We start from the raw sequence: 23,989 nt of genomic DNA on the forward strand, positions 1-23,989 counted from the left end.
TGTCCTGACCAGAGGCAGAAGACAAATACAACCAGGCTCAGAATCTAAGGAAAACCTTTATTCTCCATCAGCCCCCCAACTTTACTCACCCCAGGTGGCGCCCTATCCCAAAATTTGGGTTGAGCCACAGGCAGAGGATGAAAGCATCCTCCTACTTCTACTGGTGCCAGCTCTGTGCTCCAGCTTCTCTTGGCCTCATTAGCCACCAGTACCCACGGGCAGGGGCAGGAGGTAGAGCTGGTACCAGGGAGCTACAGTGAGGTCCTGTCTCCCTCATTGCCCTTTCATAGAATCCCCCTTTGGAACCTGGTCTTCCCTGGTTCCCCAGGGTCTAGCCCGGTGGTCCTGTTTTCCACAGTCGCCCCCTCCAGTGATCCTCTCCTGTGTGGTCTGACCCTGTGGAAGACAGTTTCTCAGGTGGCCTTCATCTCCATGGTACAGTCCTCTGGTTTTTCCATCCTTCATGGCTAGATTCATTGGAGGTTCTGCCTGTGGAGCTTTTATCACTGGGAGTCTGGCCCTTGGGTGGTTTAGTCTTCCAGAGATCCAGGCCACCATGCTCTGCCAAAGTCCCATCACAGATGACATGGTCCTCTGAGAGGTCCAACTCTCGTGGCCCAGCTCTTTGGCAATCAGGGTCTTTTTGGCCTGGCCCTCTGGGAGAGTTGTCTTCAATGTCTGGGTCCTCACGGAGTGTGGGCAGCTGTGTCCTGGCCTTTCCAGAACAGTAGCCCCTAGATTTGAGGCCTCTGTGGGTCTCGTCCTCTAGTAGTTTTGTCAGCTGCAGGCAGGTCCCTCCAAAGGTCTGTTCTCCACACTCTGGCTCTTTGGTGAGCCTTTTCCCTGTGGCCTGATTATCCGATGGTGTGGGCAGCTGTGGTCCTGCCTGTCTGTAGCATAGGTCCCTGTACTTAGCCCCAGGCGTGGTTTGGTCTGTAGTGGCCAGTATTTCTGGGGTTTTATGGGGTTGTGATCTGAGTCTCCAGCAGGAGTCATCCACGTGGTCTGGCTCTCTAGTAGTTCTGTAGGACTGGTCTTCCAGTGGTGGGCCTGGTCGTGACCCAGCTTTCTCACAGCCCTGTCCCCCATGGTCTGGGCACAAGCTGGGCTCGTCTCTGGCCTGGTTCGCCTCTGGGGATCTCAGTGTTTGTTTGAGAATTAGGTACTGTTGGAGAAGAGAACACTGTACCAGACAGGCCTGCTTGGGCATGGCAGGAGGCTTTTCCCTAACCCCCACCCTTGGCCCTAAATGTGCAGAGAGGGCTCCAAATTAGTGCCTACCTCCTTACGGCTATTGATGGCCTGCTGTAGCCACAGCAGCTCCATAGCCAAGTGGCTGCGGTGGTACTGGAGCTCCTGGAGCTCAGTCTGGCTGTGGGGCAGTCCTGGACCTGCAGCTTCTGTGAAGGAGGGAAGAACGAAGGGAGAAAGCCTTGAGGGGGCAGACAGTGGGCACTGGCCTAGCATTAGACCCTGGCACCCTCCCCCTGCCCACCCATGAGTTGCCCCCAACCAAGCAGAGGGAAGAAGGAAAGGGATGCAGCTTATCTAGCACAAGCCTTTCACTTTTCAGATGGGAAAGCTGACGCCCAGAGAGGGTCAGGGGCTTGCCCTGATCTAGGCAGAGAGGTACCTGTGTTCTCCATCTTTGACATGTCTCTGGTCTCCTCTTGGCTCGGTTTCCTGGTCCTCCTGCTCTGCTCATCCTGAAGCCATGGGCTATCATCTCTGCAGGGAAGACTGCCTGAGTTTGCTGAGCTCTCTCCTGACTTCTTCAGTATCTTCTCCTCCCAGATGGCCTCTTTCTCAGGTTCTTTACATGGGAAGCAGCTCCATAGTTCCTGCTCTGGATTTGGTACCCTCTCTCCGGCTTTCCAGGTCTGATGGGATTTTGCCTTCTGAGAAATCAGTCAGAAAGGTATGAGAGCCCCAAGTCTAAACCCTCCAAGTGTCTGGGTGCCATGATTTAGCATACAAGTTGATAAGGATTAAGGACTGGGGTGTGAGGAGGTTGAGTCTGCTGCCTTTTCCCATGAGAATAGCTTGTCAGCATGAAGGGTGGAATCCCTTGCCCAGGTCCCTCTTCCCCCTCTCTTCTACCTCTAGGGTGTGTAGTACCTTTGGGAGAAATCGGGGCCTGGGAATCCAGCCCTCAGTCCACTGAAGCGTGCCCAGATCACCCTCGATCTCTCGTACAATAGCCTCATATTCAGCTCGAAGACTCTGGAACTGGCGTCGGACCAAGAAGCCCCGGACGCAGGCCTGGTGTGGAGAACGAGGGGAAAGAAAACCCTTATCACTGCAACATGGGGGCATCTTGGGGGATTCTCCTGGAGAGGTCTGCAAGAGAGGACTCGGCCCCGGGGAGAGAACAGGTGACGCTGTGTGTTGGCGCTCTGGGGGTTCGAGGGAGCGTGCTGGACTGGATCCACCTCTTCGATTGAAGGCCCTTCCCTTCATTTCCCTGATCCCGTAGGAGTGTGTGGTGGGAGTGGGGGGCGCGTGAGGGTCCGTGGGGTCCCCGCATTCTTCAGGCCAGTGGGGCTGGGTCGGTAGGTTCAGAGGTGGGCACGCGGGCAGGTTACTAGACGTGACAGCCTCATCTTGTCCAAAGGTCCCAGTCCGAGATCCCGTGGCGGGGAGGAATCATGCGCACCCCCGCCCGCCCCACACCACACCTGCAGCGCCGTCACCTTCCGACCCAACCGTTCCCGCTCCATCCGGGCGCAAACTGACCCGCCCGGCGCCTGCGCAGTCCGTTACCAGTCTGCGCCGCGCTGGCCTGCTCAGGCCCCGCCCCACAGTCTCCACGGCAACCTTTCGGCTCCTGCCCGGGGCTGGGCGCGAACTGGCACCTGTCCCCAACTCCCACTCCCAGAGCAGCGCAGGGGAATCCAGCCCCCCCGAGCGGGACCTCCCAAACCAGAAGTTTGTTGCAAAGGGGCGTCCCCGCGAGAGCTGGGGCCCGGGCGCCCCTGCCGAGTAAAGGCGCGAGGAGGGGAGGGAGGACACAGAGCCGCTTTCTTTCATTATGGTTTAATTCCATCCAATGCCCCCCTCCCCCATAGCACCTGGGGGGGCCGCGGAACACCCAATCGAGTCCGTAAAAAGTCACAGTTTGAAGGGAATGAGAAGGGGCAGTCTGAGCCTGGGTCCGACACCTACACAGCTGACGGCTCCTCAGGCTCGGCGTTCTCAGCCAGGTGCAGCTTCTGTCTGTGCCGGTCAAGGATTGTGATGCTCTGGACCCGGGTCCTTGCAGCCCTATTTTCCCAACCTGCACAGGCTCAGTTTCCCCGACTGCGCAAAGGGGCGGGGGCCAGGGACTCTGGAGTGCTCCGTGGTCTGGGGTTGCAGTCCTCGCCTGCCCTTCTTACTAGGTGCCTTACCCCCTTCTCTTTCGGTTTAGATCATGCAGGAGCGTGCACCCGCACTACTTCTGATAGAACTAGATGCGGAGATAATTTAAGTCAGTAAAAAGAATTGTTCAGTGCTGAAAGAATAGGAAGACATCAGACAAGCTTTGCCATGGATTGGTGTCAGCTAAAGTACTTGCAAAGATTTGATAAGCAAGTAAAACATATTCCCTGCAACCACCTTTCTTTCTCCTAATATTTGGGGAATTCTTTCTGCACCCTCTACCTGGGTAGGGGGAGTTTGTGGCTAATTCTGTAGGACTGAGAGGGGTGAGGATGTTGGTTATCTGTAAAGATTCCTGCAGGGTGGTGGGGAGGCCGAAGCTGATTTTATCTCTGGGAGGCGTGCACACACTCACACACTGTCAAGTCCCCTAGAAAGGATACATAGAATTACTAAGATCTTCCAGCTGTCAACAGAGAGAGAAAGGGAAGTTTTTGTAAGGAGGGGCACCAGGTCAAACTCCAGATGCTCTGGGGTTCATCTTCTGGTGGGGGGTTGAGAGGCCCAGAGCTTTTGGCTCCATGCACCCCCCAGCTTTTCACCCAGGGGCCAGGAATGGTCTTAGAAGCATGTACCCCTCCACACACCCTCTGGTGCCCCCAGGAACTGAAGCACCCAGCCCTGACCCACATTGCTGAGCAGCTGGTCCAGGTTGCGGTCAGCCATCGTCTTCTTCTGCTCCTCAGGTAGCCCCTCAGTGACCCCGTCCTCCTCCTCCTCCTCCTCCTCCTCCTCCTCTCCACACACGTCCAGGCTGAAGTGCAGCCGGGCCAGCTTCTCCTGCATCTCCCGCACGTGTTCCAACTGCTCAAAGGAGCATTCTTTCCCTGGACAGCACCTGTCAGCTCTGGGAGCAAGCTTGGGACCCTGGTCCCAGCCACGCCCAAGAGACCCAGCCACGCCCCAGAGACCCAGCCCTCCAGCCCCACCTACATGCCCTCTAAGCCCCGCCCCCTGGACTCACCGAAGGCCTGCAGCCGGCCTGAGTGGAAATCATTGAGCAGGTTCAGCAGCCCGCCTTCCATCTCATAGACGTCGGTCACCTCCGTCAGGAACGAGTGCTGCAGGGGGGTGCCTGCAGAGCCACCCCCACCTCCTGCCAGCACTGGGCGGCATTTCTCCTTGCCGACCCTGGGTGAGTGGGCATGGCCATGGTCACAGGGTGAGTGGCAGCCAGGTAACCCTGGGTCTTCTGTGCCATTTGTCTATGCACTAATTCACCCTTCTATCCACCCACCAACGTAAATGGATGTTTCGCCCTGTTCTGGGCACCGGGATGGGTAAAGGGAAGGGAGTGGATGAAGAAGGGTGAGGGTGAGAGGTCAAAAGAAGTCTTTTTCTGCCAGTGATACATCCAGAACCATGCCTGGAATGGGGCTCCTGGGTTCCAGTCTGAGCACCTCACTCATTCTTCCTGTGGCCCTGGGTGAATCACTTGTCCTCAGCGGTCCTCAGTGAACTCAGGGACAGTTACTCCCTTATTACCATGAAAGCCATCTTACCTCTTCCAAAAATATCTTTCTGCCCCTCTTGTTTGTAAAAACCTTTTTTTTGAATTTTCCATTGCCCTCGGGATAACACTGAATGATCTTTCCAGCTTGGCCCCCCTGCCTCTCCAGTTGCGTCTCCTACTATCCCTGCCCCAGCCCTGAGCTTCAGCTACCCCCACTTGGCCATCTCCAAACATGCCTCTCAGGCAGGTGGTGCCAAAGGCACAGGGAAACACAGTAATCAGAGAAAGAACGCATGGGTAGTGGAAACAAACACAGACACTGTAGGGTAGGAGGCAAATTTTCAATCATTAAAAAAATTAACCGGAGAATTCAAATTGTTCACCCGAGTATCCCCTCACCATTTCCTACCCCATGACACTCCAGGACCACCAAATCACCTGTGGTTCCTGGAACCTTCCAGGCAATATTTTTCTACCATACTTCTGCCAGGCAAGCCCCTCAGCTTAGAACATTCTCCCTCTCCAGTGTGCCCAACAGCCTTCTCTGACTCACTTCCTGGAAGTTTGCTCACTCCCTGCTCTGAGGTGCATCATCACACTGTGTGATCCCAGTGACCCACCTGGCCTTTTCCCAACACACTTGAGAGTAGGAACTGGGTCTGAGTTCTCAGGGGCCAGTGGGGGTGGGGGGTGGGGGTGGGAGGAGCCCCAGGGAAGGCATGGATTACTGCTTAGTAACTGTAGGCTAAGGCCCCCTTTACCTTCCTGCCCACAGGGCTCAGCCCAGAGTTAGGGTCTCTCCCTCCTTGCCCTGCTTCCCTTCTGTACCCACCTCTTGAACTTGGCCCGCTGCTTGGGGGATGGCAGATGAGGGAGTCCCAGGGCCAAGGAGCCACTGTGGCTGGTGGGCACTGGGACCCTGCGTAGTGTGCCTGGGGGCTGGGCTGGCTGGGTCAGGCAGGGCTTGGGACTCCTTTTCTTCTTCTTGTCCTCCATTGGATGCTGGCTAGGCCTCAGGCCCTGAGAGGGAGGCAGTCCCACTGAGATAGTGAGGGGCAAAGCCATCCCCCCACCCAGCAATCCCTGAGAGCTGCAAAGGATGGCCCCCAGACCTTCCTAACTCTCCCCTCAGCTTGCCCAGTATGGGCAAGGCCAGGTGCCAGCACCTACTGCTGGGGTCACAGATGTGTATTTGAAGGACCTTCTGTGGCCCACCCCAGGTCCTCCTTGCCTTCCAGTTTTAGCCTGAAAATCTAGGCCCTGCCTCAAAGGGCTGGACCAGACACTCTTTTCCTGCTGCGGCTGCTCCTGGGGTTTCCTGTCCCTGTAGCTGAGGGGGCGGAGCTGGCAGAGGAAATGCAGGGGGAGACAGGGTGGATGTGAGCTGGCAGGAGCCCGGCTGAGGATTAGGAGTGTCTTAACTAGGCTCCGTTCTATTTATCAACTGCCTGGACAGATGCTGACAGACCTCAGCATGGAAGGTGACAGAGATGTGGATGGCATCACCTGGGAAGACCCCAGTGTCAGGCAGTAACCCCCTGAGGATGGGCAGCAATGGCAGAAGCCGTGGCACGCTGGCAGGGCTCAGTGTGGTTTCCCCGCACTGGCATCCCCCCTCTTCCACCCCACCCCCAATGGCAAACACCAGGAGACTCCCAGAAGTTCCCTGGGACAGACTTCCAGCCGCTTCACCCTCCCCAGTCAGGAAGTCCCCGCTTGGCTTCAGCTGCAGCCAGAGAGGGCCGGGTGGTCGGGCACGTAGCAGGCAGCCTGGGCCTCCAACAAAGGCTGCGCCCGAGGCTGGCACCGCTGGATCTCCCGCCCGGCCCCGCCCCTTCAGCCCCAGGTCCGCGGAGGCCCCCCCCAGATGGAGGTCTGAAGGCCCTTTACGGGGTTTCCTCAAGCTGCTTACTCCCAGCTTCCACCACCAAGCCCGACTCCGCACTCTGGGATGGCGGTGGCGCTGGGGGCATAAGCATTTAAATTGGTACCGGGCTGGCTGGCACTGGTGTGGGAGGGCGGTGGTGGAGGGGAGACAGGAGCGCGTCAAATGCCTGGCCCAGCAGCGGCTTGGTTCAATTAGGGACTCGATAGAAAAACTGCAGCGGGAGCCCCGGCTCCTCAGGAATGGCTGGGGGCGACCTGGGATCTATTTCCCACAATCTCCAAAGCCGTGTGCCAAATGGATCGCTCAGCTCGGGAGCCAGGATCCGAAATGGAGCATCAGACCCGCGTCACTGCGCCTCTGCACCCACCCCCGAAGTGGGTAACTGACCTGGAGGTTTGGGGTCTGGAGTGATGCTTCCGTGGGGGGTTCCCTCCGCCCTCCGCAGCACTCTTCCAACTCGGGAACGGAAAGGGTGGAAGCTGAGCTCGCAGGAGGTAATTTGCATTTAAAGAGAAAGTGACCTTTTTTAGAGTGTGATGGAGTAAGATAGGAGGAACATCCCCACATTTATTAAGCTGTCCCTTTCACTCGACTTTACCTCCCCAGCTGAGCTAAGGTGATGACATTGGGTGTGATGGCAATCTAAAAAAAACCCTTTCACTTTCCTATCAGTTTTGGAGAGAAGTTACAGTCCCTTACCAAATGGTGGCAGCTTTGTCAGAAATGGAGGGGAGGAGGAGGTGAGGGGTAGAGAATGAATGAATATATATATATATATATATATATATATATATATAGCATATAAGAAGCACAAGAAGCAGCAGCAGCAGGAAGAAACTGCAAGAGAAGACAACCATCTTTCAAGTGAGTCCCAGTCCCCTATTAAGCATTTTACGTACATTTAATCCTCATAAACAACCCTGAAGGAAGGTAGTCATTTTACTGAAAGTCAACAATAGTCTTTTTTTAAAATTTATTTATTTATTTATTTATTTATTTGGCTGCACCCGGTCTTCATTGCGACATGCGGGATCTTCAGTTGCGGTATGCAAACTCTAGTTGTGTCATGTGGGATCTAGTTCCCTGATTACAGATCAAACCCGGGACCCCCCCGCGCTGGGAGCCGCTGAACCACCACGGAAGTCCCAACAGTAGTCTTCTAACATCATTGCCCCACAGCACCCAGACACTCTTTGCTGGTCGGTGGTGAGGGCTGTATTCAGTCACTCATGAAATGACAAGACCAAACCGACCCTCTCCCCACACCCAGGCCTAGGGGACACGTGTGGGGAGCATCAGGTCAGAGCAAAACCAGTGTGATTACCCAGCGCTTGACACTGACCCCCCAGGAGGGAAACTAGCGTGCCTAATGGGAGGCTGACCCAGCGCTGCTGGTGCCGCCCCAGGAGGCCAGACCAATGGGGCAGCTAACAAAAGACCTGGCAGGGGCTCCCAGCTCAGGTCCCCAGAGAAGCATCTGATGCAACAGGAGGCTGCCCTGCAGTCTCAGATGACTGCCCCGGGGCCAGCGCACAGTGACCCTACCTACCTTCCCCTCCCACTGGGCAGGAGCAGAGCTTCCCTGGGCCTGGGCCTCCCCGAGTTCCAGAGGGCTGGGCACTTTTTCCAAAGGCACCTGAACAGGGCTCTTTCCCAGATGCTGCCAACACCTAGACTGCTCCAGAAGGGGAGACATTACTTTGGGACTTCCACAACCAGGGGTCTGAGGGAGGGGTCTGCATAGGTAGGCAGAGGGGACAGGTGGGAAGTCCCTCTCCTCCCCTACCAGGGCTGCTAGAGAGTGGCACAAAGGCTCCTCCAGGAAAGTGGCAGAGAGTCCAGGAGCACCTCTAGGGTGAAGTTATTCTCAGAGCTGCTTTCATCTGGAGCGCCAAGAATTGTGGCAGTCTCCCCGGACCTCCTCCAAAGGATATTTAACTGGAACCAACCCATGTGGCCGGCACAGAAACATATCAACCCATTAGGATCCTGGCCTGAAGGGGCAGAGGTTTTGTGGGGATTGTCACAGCCAGCGTGGACATATCTGCCTGTGGAGGCCTGGAGGGAAAGGCAGTTTGTCTCTGCCATTTGGGGGGCATTCATATATAATCCTTTGTGCCAGATCAGCCCAGGGAGGACAGAGAACAGGGTGCTGGGTGAGGCCACCAGTAGGATGTCTCCCTTAAAGGAGTCTCAACTTTTACACCTAGCCTTGGGGTGGGTGAGCAGGAGTTAGAAACAGCCCATTCTTAAGGACTACGTGCAGTTTGGGTCTTGTCATGGAATGACAAGGAAAGGAATCAAAGGAACCTGGAGGTTCCTGTGTATTCCCTTGGGTGGACCAGTGCCAAAAGGATGCTATGCATGGCAGACAGCCCCCAGTGGCAGTGATGACACTGTCCCCTCATCTTAATTTGGGCCCCCATTGGCCTATGCCCAACTCTCTGGTCTCCTTGCTTTTTGCCTTCCTCATGGACTCGACCGATTTCCAATTTAAACAACTTATGCGGTTCCCCGTGTCCCCTGGATCTAGCCTGAATTCCTTAACCTGGCACACAGGCTCGTGGTGATTTGGCCCCTGCCTCATCTCCCACCACCCTCCTGTGCACCTGCATTAAGTCAACCACTTCCTCACTAAATGTCAAACTTCCACTTGCCCTTTGGGTCCTAAGGCCCTTCCAGGATCCAATTCTATCCCCTTGCTGAAGGGAACAGGACCTCTCCCATGCTCCCATAGCACAACCAACCTTTCTGTATCTAAAAGCACCTTTCCCCCTCACTAGCCTGTAAACCCTCAGGGAACAAGGACAATTTTTTGTTTTTGACAGGGAACTTTCGATTGAGAAAAATCATATATATATGATGAGCATCACACCAACTTTGCCAAAGGCTCCACTCAGGCAGCTGAAGTGGATTTGCTAGTGTCCTGAGCCTGCGGTGACTGCTGGAAGGCAGAGCCAGAGACTTCGTAGCAGATGTAGACACATCAGTGTGGCTGGATGGATCCAGAAGCAGCAAATGACCACAAAGTTCAGGAGAGAAAAAAGTTAAGGCAACAGACTCTTTATTTAATGTGGTTTTAAAATACATCAAAATCAAGTCCCTGGCTGTTGTGAATACCAAACGGAGACAAAAAAAAGCTGTCAGCACAGCTTCAAACAAATCTGGACAGCCAGGTTGGGCCATAAGGGAAGCAGTTGCAGGGACAGAAGGCAGCACCCTTCCCCCAGGCGGGTGCCTGGATGTCCCTAGGATGACCTCCTCTGTGCTGTGCAAGGTGGGAGGGCTGGAGCAGCAGCTGGAGAAACAACTCAGCAGGCCTCGGCCCTCCCCCACAGACACCAGGGCAGCTCCACTGGCCTTTTGGTCAGCCCTCCGAAGGGCCACCAGGGTGGGGGTGGAGGAGGGGAAATAACCATTTTTACAGACATAACATTCTCTTATAGAAAGTGCCTGAGCGCAGCCCATGGTCCAAAAACCTCACGGAAAACAAAATTTTTTAAAAGTGCTGCTGACACCTCTCAGAATCTGGTGTACATGAAGCTCTCAGCTGGACAAGACCCTGAGCACAAATTACCGTCAGCAGAGCCTCACCTGCTGTGGTCCTCTGGAGGAAAAGCTAGCAATCTAAGAAACCAACACAGCTCTTGGTCCTAAAACTGAGGTCATGGGCATGAGACCTTCTCCAGGGAGGAAGGAACTGGTCTTCACTCATGGATAGGCCACCTCTTCATCTGGCCCAGGACCCTGGCCGGTGTGGGCAGCACCAAGGAACCTGGGCTGACTTTGGAAAGCAGAGCAAGCAAAGCAGCTGTAGTGATCGGTTAAGATTTGGTCAACAGACAGGAAGAAGAATGGGATCCCCAGTTATAGCCTAGCCTGGATGCCTAGAGACAGGCAGCTGGAGGTGAGAGCAGAGGTTCTACCCTGCACAGCTGGGGCCACCTTGCTCACTGTAGATCCTCAGCAGCTAGACTTGGTTTCTGAGGGCTATAATTTCCCACACCACACTGGGCTCCAACAGTCCCCTCCCCACCAACACTATGGGCTTTAAGAGGTAGCTGAAGGGGGGCAGGCAATCATGTGGGTCACTGCAGGCCTTCCTGCTCGTTTTGAAGGGGGCAGGCAGAAACTTCCATCTCTTCCCTGTACTTCCTTAGCCCAGCAAACCCCGTATGGAGTTGGCAGCTCTTATGTTCCTCAGCATAGTATCTCAGCCAGGTATGGCAAATAGGTCTCAACACTTATACTGGTTGCTGGGGGAATCTTGAGAAATGAAGATATACCAGGGATTTAGCAGGAAATACTCCAAAGCAGATTAGTGGTACCTACCATGGGGGGAAGAGGGGAAATGCTGTGCCATTCATTTGCCATCTCTGGTCTAAGTCCTAACATAATTCAGGAGTACTTAACACTCTTCATGAACCTAATTATCCGAGGGATTTAAGTTAAGGGCTGAAAAGAGCGGGCTATTTGTGGAAGATGAAGAGACTTATAAGATAATGAATTAACTTCAAGGAAATACAGCAAGAAGCAAAAACTCAACCCTCCGATCCATCTTGGTCTGTGGCTCCCTCAGCTACACTGAAGCTGAGGCCCAGCTGGAGATGGGGTTATAGGACCCCAAACGCAGCATAGCCCTGCTTCCTGACCCAAGACTCATTCTGCTGTTCCAGAACATTGTTCTGTACAAAGACTAATACACTGGCAAGTTTGCCACCAGCAGGACTTTCAGAGTATAGAGTAGCATGTATGAGGAGTGGGAGTGGGAGTAGAGAAGAAAACAGACACAACTATCTGCAGCCATTCTGTGGACTTCTGGGGCTCAGTCAATGGCTGAGTCTCATTCTCATCCATTAGCTGTCAGACAAGAGTTGGGGGCTCCCACACAGGAAGAAGTGGGATGCCAAGGGGGACATATCACAGCTCTTACTACTTGGGCAACAGAATCACGGCAAACCTCAAAAGAATGCACATTGGTGGTGTGGGTGCAGGAAGCAGAAACAGACTCATGAAGCCAAAGGGACAGTTGGACCCGGGGCCCAGCAACTGCTGCATGGAGACAGTGGTGGTGGCATCAGCAGTGGCCTCCCAGGATTGTAAGCTTGTGACAAAGCCATCAGAAGCCCTTTCCTTTCTCTTACTATAAACAAACAATCTGACTTCATCAAGCAGGAAACCTGAGCACCAACATGGCAAAGGTGCCAGGTGGGGTGGTGAGGGGGGTGGGGCACTGGAGGCCAGGGACCCAGGCACCACCACCAGCATAGCACCCCTTCTTCCTCAGAAGATCCTCAAAACAAACACTGTCATGTGCAAAACCAAAACAAAAACAAAGGAAACAGAACAAAACCCAAAAACCTTCGGAAAGAATCCTTTTGGTGATCTCTTGTCAATCATTTGTGCAGGCTAGAGAGGCACCTGTGAATGATAAGGCTACTGCGAAGCATCATTGGCCTGGTCCTGGCACTACCGGAGCGCAGGGGAAGCTGAGGGGCTCCCTACCAGCACATCATCCCGCACAGAACATGCTCCAGGTCCCTTGTCCTAGGTAGGGAAGCAGTCTGATCGCTGGCTCTGAGTGCCTTGTCAATGCTCTGCCTGGCGACCCCTTTTCCAGGTTAAGAGAAGCAAAGGAGTTTCCAGGAGAGCTAGGAGAGCCAGAGCTGCCCAAGTCCCGCTAACAGGAGAACATAGTCATGGCCTGGGCGTGTCACCTGTCATGAGCTCTGAAGGTAGCAGGGAGGGAGGGGCTGAGCCTCAAATTGGGCAGGGAAACGCTCAAATCACTTCTCCTGCCAGCTTACTGTGACGGCAGCCACAGACGACAACTCCGCTTTAAGACTCTTCAGCTCACAGAAGAGCCACTGACTTCATCTGTACACACCCCCACCTCCGATGCAAGCCCGTTTTACACTTACAGATATAAATGTATGAGGCCTTGCACATATGCCATATGTACGTAAAACTGACCCACAAAATCCAAAACTGCAAAGAGTCAGATGCCAGCCAGGTCACAGCACCCTGGGCCTCAGCGGCGGGAGCCTCACGTGGGCCAGGCCTGGCTGGGCTGCTCGCTCCCTTCCCAGCTCCCTAGGCAGTGATGGAGGCGGGTTCCTGGGGCCCCGTTTGGCCTGATGTTTCCATGCTCGGTGCTCCGGGGCAGCAAGGAGCTTCTGTGACCCTTGGGGAGCTAGGTGCTTGGACCCTGGGCCCCTCGCCACCCTGTTCCTTGGAGGTATTGGCAGCCTCTGGCCTTCGCTCAGGGCCGCTGTCAGTGAGGGGAGCCTGGCATCCAGCACTTAGGTCCTGCACCCTCTTGTTCAGGTCATTACGCTCTGACTGCAGTGCCCGACACAGCTTCTCCAGCCGCTGTATTTTCACCTGCAGGCCCTCCAGCTCTTTGTCCCGGAGTGTTTTCTAGGGAGAGAAATAGGGCCTTCAGTTCCATGTCATCAACGCCCCACCCAACACTCCCACTTGGTAGAAAACATTCACACTTTAACAACGCTGGGCACCGACCAGAGTAAAAAAGCTGGCCCCTTTCAAGTAAACAGCCCTGGTTTATGCTGAGACTTGGCTGTCGGTTGGGGGCAGTGTGGTGTAGAGAAGGGGCATGGCTTGGAGACAATGGATTCCTCTGTTTATCCACCAGATGGCCTTAGCAAAGTACTTGGCTTTTGAGCCTACTGCCTTATCTGTTAAACTGGACTACTAATGTCACCCTCACAGATCTCAAGAGAGCTCAATGAACTGGCACATCTAAACACTCAGCAGGGTCTGGCACACAGCAGCCTCTCCATCAATTAGTTATTTTCTCCTCCTGCATCTCAAGCCACACAATCAAATTATCTGGGCGGCTCTGCATCTGCATGCAAGCTATGCGCATCACTGGCACCCCTTGTTTTTTCTGCTCCTTTCCTCCTTTCTTCCATCTGCTCTCTTTGCTTCCCCTACAGACCTATCACTAAGCTCACCACCTCCCTTGGGGAGACAGCCGACAGTGCCTTTGGACTTGGATGGACGTGTACGTGAATCCCAGCTCCACCTCATGGCAGCTGCATCACTTCTCAGTAGAACGTACAGGAGAGGGCCCAGTACTCAACAGCCGCACACCCCCACCCCAGATGCAGGTCACACTCAGCGCACCTCCTCGGCCATCTCAAGCAAGGCCTTGTTGCTGCTCTCCCACCGGGACCGGTACATGGTGGTTTCTTTTTCCAGCTTCTTGATCTTCTTAGTCATCTGGGTTATGTGACACATAAAAGGAAATGGTCAGGGGGCCAGGCTGTCTGTGCATCTGTGTCTCCAAAGTGGGGAACGATCCCAAGGGGGCAAGGTATTACTGGGCATGGTCAGTGCCTTCTGTGCCACCCCAGGGTGTCTCCAGTTAAATACAGCCCACCCAGACCCTACTTATGGTCTCAATCATACTATTACTGTAAACAGCACCCCGTGAAGCACTCCAGGGAGGGGGCTTCCTGAAGGCAGGCCCAGTGTTCAACTCTGAATGAAGCTGCTTATGCCCCTGCAGCCACACCCAGTCTGGACCACTGTTACCTTTTCCATCTCCTGTTTGAATGTGGTGAACACCTCACTGCTTTTGGAAAGAGTGTTCTGGAACTCTTCAAACTTCTCCGTGTACAGGGCAAGCTGGGTGAGAAAGAAGCCCACAAGTAAGACTGGGTTTCTCTGGAGGGCACTTCTGGTCAACACACTCACACTCACCCTTGGCCCTGTGACCCAACTCTGCTGAGATACCAGTTTTCTTTAAAACAAAACAAAAACCATATATTTGGAAGGATATAATCTAAGATGTTAAGACTAAAAAGTAGGATTTGGGGGTGACTTGTATTTTCTTTTATGTTTGTTTTCAAACTTTTCTTCCAGAATGAAGTCTAACTTATGTAATTGAAATCACCCATTCCGTCCCCACCTCCTCAAAAGCATCACAACAATTCTGACTAGGAGCCGAGTACTTCGAGCTCACTTAGCCACCTGGTCACCACCACACAGGTGCTGGGCGGGTCCAGAGAGAACAAAGGCTTAGGAAGGTCACACAGGAGTCAAAGTGGTCCTAGAATGAGGGTTCCATTTCCCTCCCCACAGGATGGGGCTCAGCGTGGGGACCACGAAGGCACAGGGGGAGGCTACACAGTCTCACCTGCTGTTTCAGGTGGGTCTCCTGCTGCTTCATCAGCTCGCACATCCTCTGGGACTCCACAGCCTCTTTGAGGAGCTAGTTCCGAGACAGGACCCCAGATCCCATCAGAAGCCCCCAGAGGCTACATCTGGATTTTCTTTGCCACACGCACCATAACCCATCGAGGCTTCCTGCTCTCAGACTGGTGTCTGAGGAAGCATTGCCGTGGTCTGACCAGACCGCAACCTCTCCCGTACAAACTTGACTATAAGCTGAGCCAGAACCCAACCTGCCTCCTCCCAGCCCCCCACCCCTGGGGCCTGAGCCTCACAAAATCCTTCTCCCGCTGGTGCCTCTCCTCTGCCTCCTTCAGCATCTCCTGGGCCTGCTGGAGCTTGGCGTCCACCAGCTGCTGCTGTAGGTCCTTGTGTTTGAAGACTTTGTCGATGTGCTGCAGGAAAGCATCATGGGAGGGGTCCATCTGTCAGGAGCTCCCTTCCTCAGGGAGGGAGGCCCAGTGGCTGCAGGGATGCCCCATGTGCAGAGACCAGGGCACTGCCAGCCTGCCACCTCAGTCTGACATGCTGGACTCCCACGTGTCCCATAGGATGTGGGCCCCAAGTCCCTGGAAGGTCTACTGCCCAACCTCACCTTGTGTCTTTCCCATTGAGTCAGTCCAGAGTGAGCACAGGGGTTTAAGGATGAGATCAGCTCCCAGGAAGCCAAGAAATAAATACACTCAAATCTCTAGCCTTAAGAAAGATTACGTACTCCATTGGACTGAGAACCCTTACTTCTGGAGCCCAATTCCCTTGTAAATGAGAAGAAAGGGCAAACACGACATCTCTACCAACGTAACAGCTTAGTTCAGTTGGCAGAAATCTGCTGTATCTGTAGGTGAAGATTAGATGTGTGGATCCCGAGGAATGGCTGTCCTGACTGCTGGAGGAGCCCCGGGAACTGAGACCAGATGACAAAACAGTGATGGAGAGAAGGTGATGAACGTGAGTGCTACTTCAAAGGTCAAAGCAATTGAAAACAGGGAGGTGGAGAATGGGATGTATTTTTTGGATGGGGGAAGAGAAGGTGGCTTCGAGACACGTCTAGTTTGAGACACGATGAATTTCAGTCACCTGTGATCTACGGTCAGGAGGCTTGTGGGGCAGGATGGGAGTGCCTGAATCTGACTGGGGACGGGGTGCACCTCCAGTCCCACAGGGAGAACCAGGGGGAAAGGAGAGGGAAGAGGAAGAGGGGCCTCAGCTTCTTGAAGTAGGTGCCTCACTCTGGTGGCTCAGGAAGCCTCCATGTCTCTCAGCGCTGAGGGACAAGAACCAAACCAACTCCTCTCAAACCAGCCTTCATCCCAGAGGATGAAGCACAGGAGAAGAGGTGGGTTGGGGAAGGCCCCTCCAGGCCCTGCACACATGATCACTACACTGGACGGTGAGCCCAAGAGGGCAGCGTCTTGCCCATCCCACCCACCACCACATCCCAGGGTCTAAGAAGGGGCCTGGTCCAGCCCTGTAAGGTAGCTGCCAATCTCCCTGTTCACAACAAAGAAACAGAAGCCCAGAACACCAAGTGACTGGCGTGTGGGGACCCTAAGAGAGGGATCTGAGCGCCTGGGGCAGCAACCAACACCAGCCAAGGGAGTGATATCCTGCCCTTTCAGGTGGCAGGGGCAGCAGAGCAGCAAGTAACCAGAGGACACAGCCCCTAGAGTCGATCACTGAACACAGTTCCAGCTCCTCAAATTCTAAAATACTCTGAAAACTGAAATTGCCCTAAGCAAGCAGATAAACTTGTAAGGCTAATAAGCATTGTTAAGGTTAATTATAAACCTAGGCGAGAATACTCAGAAGTTTAATTGCATAAGCATTAACGTGTCTGATTTGGGGGTGCTGCCACAAGGCCCTGCTGGGGGCGCTACGTAATACCCAGTCCATGAACATAACTCTAGTCTAAAACGTGGACAGTTCCAATTCCAAGACACCTGGCCCTACCGTTTAGGACGAGGCGCTGTGGACCCACGATTGTGTGGCCACAGGCGAGTCTCTTCTCAACACCTCAGCCCTCATCTACATGAGGATGTACAACATCACTCCCCTCCCGAGGAAAGGAGGGGGAATGGGTGAAGGGATGAAGCCTAGAAAGCGCTGCCTGGCACTGGCACCCACCCAGAACCCACAGTCCCCTGGCGACCCCTCACCTCCTCCCGTAGCTCGTACTGCTCAATCAGCTTCTTGAGCCTCTCAGCCAGCTCCACATTCTCCTGGCGCAGCTTGGAATTGCGCTCATTGTGCTGTTCCATCTGCAGCTGGATGTCATTCAGAGTCACCTGGAAGTGCGAGGTCACCTCCTTGCGTTTCTCCTCCTCCTCCCGGGCCCGCTGCACGCCTTCTTCCTGGGCAGAGAAGTCAGCCCCAGCTCCATCATCCACTGTCCCCTGGCCAGACTCACAAGGCTCCCCCACCAGTTCAGGGATGTTCTCTCCCAGTAGCCCTCCCTGCTCTCCAAGTGAGGAGTAGCCAGGATCCAAGATGTCATGCAATGGGGGCTCCTAATGGACCCCTCTGTATGTCAGGTGACATCGAGCCAGAGACTCCCTAGAAAAATGCAGGCATACATGTAAGTGCCTTTCTAAAGAAATCAGGATTTCCTGAGGCCTACTCTTCCAGGCCTCAGAATAGGATTTGGAAGACCTATTAGTCTCAGTTTAATGTGCTTCTATCTCTGACCCACACCCCCTCCCCTGACCAAGTAGTTAAAATTCAGTATTTCCCACGGTTGGCAGGGTTGCGCAGAATTAGGCACTCAGACACTGTCGGTGGGAAGGCGATCTGGCAACATCTATTAAAATTTGCATATTCTTCGACCCAGACATTTCACTTCTAAGATTTATCCTATGGATAAATTCCATGTAATTAGCCAGGGATATATATATAACAAGAATTTTCGGGCTTCCCTGGTGGCACAGTGGTTAAGAATCCGCCTGCCAATGCAGGGGACACGGGTTCGAGCCCTGGTCCGGGAAGATCCCACATGCCACAGAGCAACTAAGCCCGTGCGCCACAACTACTGAGCCTGCGCTCTAGAGCCCGTGAGCCACAACTACTGAGCCCACGTGCCACAACTAATGAAGCCCGCGTGCCTAGAGCCCGGGCTCCGCAGCAAGAGAAGCCACCGCAATGAGAGGCCTGCGCACCGCAAGGAAGAGTAGCCCCCGCTCGCCGCAACTAGAGAAAGCCCGTACACAGCAACGGAGACCCAACGCAGCCAAAAATAAATAAATTAATTAATTAAAAAAAAAAAACACACACAGAATTTTCACTGTAGCTCTGTACATGTAACAGTGAAAAACTGGAAACGACACAAAACACATTAACTAGGGTACTGATCAGATGCAGTATATCCATACAATGACGCTGTTAAAAAGAATAAGATAGGCTTATATAAACTGACAGAGAAAGATAAGGCATTGTGTAAAGTGAGAACATGGAATAGGCTATGAAACAATACATGTATAATAATTTCATTAAAAAAACTTTATGTAAGCTTTTATATTTAGACAGGAAAGTTAGAAGGCTGCACTTAAACTTACATATAAGTAGGTTTACTTCCCATTAGTTTCTGCTGTGACCGGGGTAAGGAGGGTGGGCAACAATTACCTTTGATTTGTTAGACTTTTGTCACCTCTGTATCTCTTACATCACATTTATATTAAATTTATAATGTTTTAAAAAATAAAATACAATTGAGCAAAACAAGTTGCAAAATATCTTATATTTACTGATGCAAATTTTTAAAGAAACATAAAGGATATGTATACAAAAGCTATCTGGAGATCACAGTAATGACCAGGCCTTAACCAGACTGACCCCACCCTAGGAGAAGCAGGCCCCGGCACTCCTGACTGATGGGCCCCCGCCCTCCAGCTGCTCACCTGGGACTGCTATGGGATGGAGAAACCTGAAGCCTTGCATCCAGGTTCCTTCAGCACCTTAGCCTTTACCTCATCTAATACAAGTGCATGTCAAGTGGTTACAAGCAGCTCTCTAAAGTACAGCATCATTGGGGAAATCTCTTTCTATGCTGAAAGCCTGTGCTGCTTTTAGGGGGAAAGCCACCAAAGACAAGTGAGGTCAGGGAAAGCGGCTGGCCCACCTTGAGGGAGCGGTTGTGGCGCTGCAGCTCTCGGCACAGGCTCTCGAGCTTGCTGCGGGCCAGGACAGCCTTGCTGTGCTCGCCACGCAGGTGATCCTTCTCCTGCACCAGCTGGCTCTGCTTCTTCTGCAGGAGCTTCATCTGCTTCTGGGAGTTCCGGTGCTCCTCCAGCTGGGGATGGGGATGGGGATGGCAGGTAAGAGCGCCGTGGGGACCCAGGGTCTCCTGAGCTGACCCGACTCTAGCCACCACAGCTCAGGCTGGACACTATGAGGGTGCTTCACACACTGCCCCCAATAACCCCAAGGGCCCCAGCTCAAGGATACAGAAATGGACGCTAAGGGCAAGCAGAGGTGCACAGCCAGCAGATGCCAGTTTCTCTCTGAGCTTTGACTCCAGATTCAAAGCTCGCTAGACTCTCAGACCATGACATTCCCCGAACTCTCGGGACACCCATGCCCTCAGATGAGCCCACCTGCTACCCCCCTCCTTATACTCAGCAACAGACCCTCGTTCACCATTTCTCTCAACATGATTCCTAGAATCAAGCTGGCCTTTTCGTTATCGACAGATAATCCTTCTGGCTCCCTGGCCTCACAGACCCTCACCTCTTCCTCGGACCCTGTCCTCTCACAGCTCAGGTCCCCTCCCATGAGCCTATTCAGCACTGTACAGGAGAAATACAATGCGACTCAGAATAATTAAAAATGTGCTGGGCCTCCCTGGTGGCGCAGTGGTTAAGAATCCGCCTGCCAATGCAGGGGACACGGGTTCAAGCCCTGGTCCGGGAAGATCCCACATGCCACGGAGCAACTAAGCCCGTGCGCCACAACTACTGAGCCTGCGAGCCACAACTACTGAGCCCGTGTGCCACAACTACTGAAGCCCGCACACCTACAGCCCAAGCTCTGCAACAAGAGAAGCCACTGCAATGAGAAGCCTGCGCACCGCAATGAAGAGCAGCCCCCGCTCGCCGCAACTAGAGAAAGCCGCACGCAGCAACAAAGACCCAATGCAGCCAAAAATAAATAATAAATAAATTAAAAAAAAAAAAAATGTGCTGACCTCCCAGGGCAGGGAGGGTACGAGGAGAAGGGGGGAGAACTGACCAGCTCAGCATACTTCTTGCACAGAGCCGCGAGCTTCTCCTCTGGGGTACTCAGTGTGTTCAACGTCTGCATCAGTAACGTGATCTCCTTTCCTGCAAAGCACAGGGAGCAAAGGCATGTACCCCCTTCTCTGGGGGCCCCCCTTCAGGTCTGGGCCCACTCTTCTGCCTTGAGGTAGCCCTCCCCTATTCTCCAGTACCCATCACAGAGGACATGCTCAATAAATACTAATTAAATGAATGACTGAGTCTCTGTCAAATCCCTGTGGTGAGCACCACGAGTGGGAGAAAGAAAACTGCCTACTCTACCTACAGGTGAAAGAAAGGTGTCCCACCTGCGAAGTCAGTGCTGTTTCAATGCAAGGAAGGCCCTTCTGAAAGAGGAAGGATGCAAAAGAAACAGGTCTTCTTAAGAACACTGCACTCCAGTCAACAGAGGCACCCAAGAGTGCACTTTAAAATGACTATCCTCCCCAATTAATAAATATACCTTTCAATATTTGATCCTAAGATTAATAAAAAAAAAACCCTTTAAATTAGGACAACAGGTAGAGGGTGGGAGAGTAGCGACTAAGACGTAGGGATGATACCACCTTTGATTCTCTGACACACACTAACCCTCCATCCCCACCCAAGTGACTCCCCCATGCCTGTGCCTGAGTCAAAGAGAGGGCCACCATACATAGCACTGTGCCAGGCTCCTGAAGTGTCAACCCCAGGAGGCTCTGAGAGATCAATGCAGAGAATGCAAATCATGGGCACACAGGCCAAATCCAACCCACAGATGGGTTCTGTTTGGCTCCTATCGTATTAGTTGCCAACTATTAAAATCTAGAGATTTCACATAGTAACTCTAGATTTCTGGCTAAAAAAAAAAAAAAAAAAAAAAAAGGCAGCTACAGTTTTTACATGCTATCAACTCACTGGGACCAGGTGGCAGTCAAGCTTTTGGATAAAGGAGGCATTCTCTTCGTCTCATGGGGCCCTCTGGCTAGCTTGGCTTATTTGAATTTTCAACCCCGGTCTAGTCCAATTCTCTTACTGTGCAGAGGAGTGAAAACTAAGGACCAGAGAGGAGAAAGGTCTTGCCCAAGGTCACACAGCAAATTAGAAATGGTGCTGGCCGGCACAGGACTGCCTACTCAAGACTCCTGCTTTCCATCTCTCAAAGAGAGCAGGTTGGACTTCAGTTCCTGCTTGCTCCCAAGGCCAGAAACCCTTGTGCAGTGAACAACCTGTACACCTCTATCTATGGCACCACTGTCCTGGCTTTGATTAAACGACGTAGTTTGACAGTTCTGGAAGTAGGGTTTCCTCTGAATCCTGGCAGAGCAGGCTAGCCCAGGATGTCAGGTCCAAACTCCCTCCCCTCACCAGCCTCACAAGTAGCTGCCCTCTGCTCACCCAGACCCTTGGCTTTCTTCTTCTCCTGTGGCCTTCGGTGGTCTCGGTCTACGACCTCGTCACTTGCCCGGCTCTCGTCTGTGCCCGGCTCCCCCTTGGAAGTCTCTTTCTCACCATTGACTACTGGGGTCTCTGGCTCGGGCTCCCCATTCCTCGAGGCGTAGGTCCGGGACTTCTCTGCATCTTCGGGTTCAGCAGGCTCACCCTGTGCCCCATCCTCGCCTGGGCCCCCCTGATTGTTGTCAACACAGTATGTACTGAGGATGTCTTCCAACTGGCGGCTCAGCTCCTCAGAGACATCCCGGAGGGCCCCAGACTGAGCAGTTTTGGCTTGTGCTCCTTCAGCAGGAGAGGATGAGGGGCAGAGAGAGAAATAAGATGTTATGCCACTGGCTGGGAGTTTTCAGGCCCAAACGTACTGGTTTGGATTGTCTAACTTCTCTAAGCCTCAGTTTATTTCCCTGTAAAACGATGTAACTATTTCTCACTACTGCCCAACCACGCTTGTTGTGAGTATAAAAGAAATCAAGTAAGTAGACCATCCAACACACAGGGGTGGCACCATGTAGCAGGAACTCTACATCCAGTCCATCCCCTTCTCCTCCCAGCCAATGTCACCTCTTGCCATTAAAAAAGTTTCAGGGAATTCCCTGGCGGTCCAGTGGTTAGGACTCCATGCTTCCATTGCAGGAGGCATGAGTTCCTGGTTGGGGAACTAGGATCCCGCAAGCTGCTGGTGCCGCCAAAAAAAAAAAAAGTTCCAAAGGAGACACTGCTTTGGGAAAGCAAGCGTTCTCCTTACTTGCTGCAAGTAATAAATCCTTCCTTCTCTGGTGGGGGGAAAAAAACGTCCCAGAAATGCCTCAAATATAAACAGCAGTTACCCACTGGTGAACGACGTGTTTGTAACCTTGATTTGCTGGTTGGGTGTCTCATTTGACTGCCAACCTGACTTGATCCTGTCAGAGCCTTCTCTCAAGAGAGTTCTGTCCCTGTGCTTAGAGTGGGAGCCTCTATCAACTCCCCAGCAGCCGGTGGGGACTGCACAGACTCAGCGCTGTCCTCCTCTCATTCTACATTTCCTCCTTTCTGGGTAAACAGTGGCCTTGGCCTCTAACTCCAGAAGCTGGACCGGCGCACCACAAACTCCTCCCCCTGCCCGCTGGAAAAGCAGAGCTGGCACACACCCTCAGTCTTCCCTGGAGCCTGGATGGTGGAACCTTCAGCTTCTGTTGCAGGAGCCGACTGGCTGGGCCGCCCCTGGGCTCCTTCGGGTCCAGCTTCCGGTTGCCCCGGGGTGTTTTTTGGGTTGGAAGTGTTGCCTGATTGCTTGGCAGACCCATTCTTTTTGTCTTGGTTCTTCATTGTGGTTTGCAATGTTCGGTTAGGAGCAGATCCTATAGAAACAAACACACTTGCTATTTTCCAGACTTTAAAATTCTTCGCAGCCTGGATCAGAAATCCCAACACCGGGCGCGCAAAGCTTCTTGAAACAAACCGGCCGGCCTTCCCCGGAGGGAGCCAGCGGTTCTCCCAGTTTCTGGTCGGTCACGGGCACCTGGTGCGCCCAGGAGGGAGGGAGGAGAGGCCTCCTTTTTCCTGAAGCCACTTCCCGGCACAACACGACCCCCTCACCACAGGCCGCGCGCGGGATAGGTTCAGGGCCCGGGACTGACGTGGCGGGACGCTGGATTCCCGGTCCCTCCCCGCCCCCCATGCCCCACGTGCCGCTCCCCCCCCCCACCCCGCGCGCAGCCGCCCACGCCTCGCGCGCCCTCCAGCCGCGCGCGCACCGCCCGCGCATGCGCACAGGCCTCAGCCCTGTCCCCCGGCCCGAGCCCTAACACGGAATCCGCGCGATTCCTCGCACCGGCCAGAAGCGTCTGGGACCACAGACCCTCTGCTCGCTTCGTACCCCTAGCCGACGCAGTACGCACCTCACCGCCGACGCCCCAACGGCTTCGCCCGCTCTGCCCTCGTACCGGAAACCCTGGATAACTGCTGCCGGCAGAGCCTCCTGCTAGCGCCGCAGCCAATCAATAGCCGGCGCTCGCGCGGGGCTTGCTGGGAAAGATGAAGCGAAGGCGGCCTCCGAGGCGGGTGAGTTGGGAAGGCAGGGGAGGGAAAGGACTACGCTTCCCTCCATGCACCGGGGCTGACCCCAACTCCCAAGATGCAGTAGGGTTTTAGTCCTCGGAGCCGCAGACCCAGGAGGTCCGAAAGGAGCCAGTCATTCTGCACAAATACTCACGTCAGCCTCGTTTCTGTCTCGAAGGAGCTATGATTCAGCTCCCAGAGCCTTGCGCCTGGCTGCTTTTTCCGGTACGCCTCCACCACCCCTTCCCTCCTGCTGTGAACATCTATGACTATCTAGGAACCCTGAGGACGAGGGAGAGAATACACTGG

The 23,989-nt window shown here is 53.7% G+C and overlaps 3 protein-coding genes across 8 annotated transcripts; all 3 read right to left on the minus strand.

Moving 5' to 3' along the window:
- Positions 1-43: 43 nt before the first annotated feature.
- On the minus strand, positions 44-2,720 carry IQCC (IQ motif containing C; the record flags this gene model as incomplete). The annotated part of the gene is given in 7 exon segments (XM_082456331.1): positions 44-424; positions 428-1,165; positions 1,282-1,400; positions 1,634-1,898; positions 2,119-2,276; positions 2,279-2,454; positions 2,674-2,720. Coding segments are annotated over 7 exon segments (1,596 nt in total). The 3' UTR covers positions 44-331.
- Positions 2,721-3,020: 300 nt separating this feature from the next.
- On the minus strand, positions 3,021-7,280 carry CCDC28B (coiled-coil domain containing 28B). Of its 5 annotated transcripts, none has more exons than XM_082411802.1 (6): positions 7,149-7,280; positions 5,706-5,893; positions 4,385-4,551; positions 4,051-4,247; positions 3,804-3,826; positions 3,021-3,216 (listed from the first exon to the last, which is right to left on the minus strand). In XM_082411802.1, the coding sequence occupies exons 2-6, from the start codon at positions 5,867-5,869 to the stop codon at positions 3,162-3,164; spliced, it is 606 nt and encodes a 201-aa protein (XP_082267928.1). In that variant the 5' UTR covers positions 5,870-5,893; positions 7,149-7,280; the 3' UTR covers positions 3,021-3,161. The 5 variants fall into 5 exon arrangements, with proteins under 5 accessions (XP_082267928.1, XP_082267932.1, XP_082267931.1 ...); XM_082411806.1 differs by lacking the exon at positions 7,149-7,280 and adding an exon at positions 6,105-6,303; XM_082411805.1 differs by lacking the exon at positions 7,149-7,280 and adding an exon at positions 6,040-6,303.
- A 2,528-nt stretch (positions 7,281-9,808) lies between these two features.
- On the minus strand, positions 9,809-23,653 carry TXLNA (taxilin alpha). 2 transcript variants are annotated; one of them, XM_082411284.1, is made up of 11 exons: positions 23,521-23,653; positions 22,771-22,980; positions 21,584-21,922; positions 20,181-20,272; positions 19,072-19,242; positions 17,117-17,311; positions 15,236-15,355; positions 14,926-15,000; positions 14,322-14,414; positions 13,911-14,006; positions 9,809-13,181 (listed from the first exon to the last, which is right to left on the minus strand). In XM_082411284.1, exons 2-11 carry the CDS (start codon positions 22,946-22,948, stop codon positions 12,855-12,857), a joined length of 1,686 nt encoding a protein of 561 aa, XP_082267410.1. In that variant the 5' UTR covers positions 22,949-22,980; positions 23,521-23,653; the 3' UTR covers positions 9,809-12,854. The 2 variants fall into 2 exon arrangements, with proteins under 2 accessions (XP_082267410.1, XP_082267411.1); XM_082411285.1 differs by having other exon boundaries at positions 23,499-23,612.
- Between the last annotated feature and the right edge of the window lie 336 nt (positions 23,654-23,989).

The sequence above is a fragment of the Balaenoptera physalus genome (genome assembly GCF_965194825.1).
Source record: "Balaenoptera physalus genome assembly, chromosome: 1".
Taxonomy (NCBI): domain Eukaryota; kingdom Metazoa; phylum Chordata; class Mammalia; order Artiodactyla; family Balaenopteridae; genus Balaenoptera; species Balaenoptera physalus.

What these genes read in the sequence shown, in the direction of transcription:
- CCDC28B (XM_082411802.1), bottom strand. Translation starts at nt 5,869, where the DNA reads ATGGAGGACAAGAAGAAGAAAAGGAGTCCCAAGCCCTGCCTGACCCAG. An exon ending in CAGCGGGCCAAGTTCAAGAG is followed by an intron (nt 4,552 to 5,705) that starts GTGGGTACAGAA and finishes CCACTCACCCAG; the next exon opens with GGTCGGCAAGGAGAAATGCC. An exon ending in TGGACCAGCTGCTCAGCAAT is followed by an intron (nt 3,827 to 4,050) that starts GTGGGTCAGGGC and finishes CTCTGTTGACAG; the next exon opens with CTGGAAGATCTTAGTAATTC.
- TXLNA (XM_082411284.1), bottom strand. Translation starts at nt 22,948, where the DNA reads ATGAAGAACCAAGACAAAAAGAATGGGTCTGCCAAGCAATCAGGCAAC. An exon ending in GCAAGAAGTATGCTGAGCTG is followed by an intron (nt 19,243 to 20,180) that starts GTCAGTTCTCCC and finishes CCCCATCCCCAG; the next exon opens with CTGGAGGAGCACCGGAACTC. An exon ending in AGTACGAGCTACGGGAGGAG is followed by an intron (nt 15,356 to 17,116) that starts GTGAGGGGTCGC and finishes GCTTTCCTGCAG; the next exon opens with CACATCGACAAAGTCTTCAA.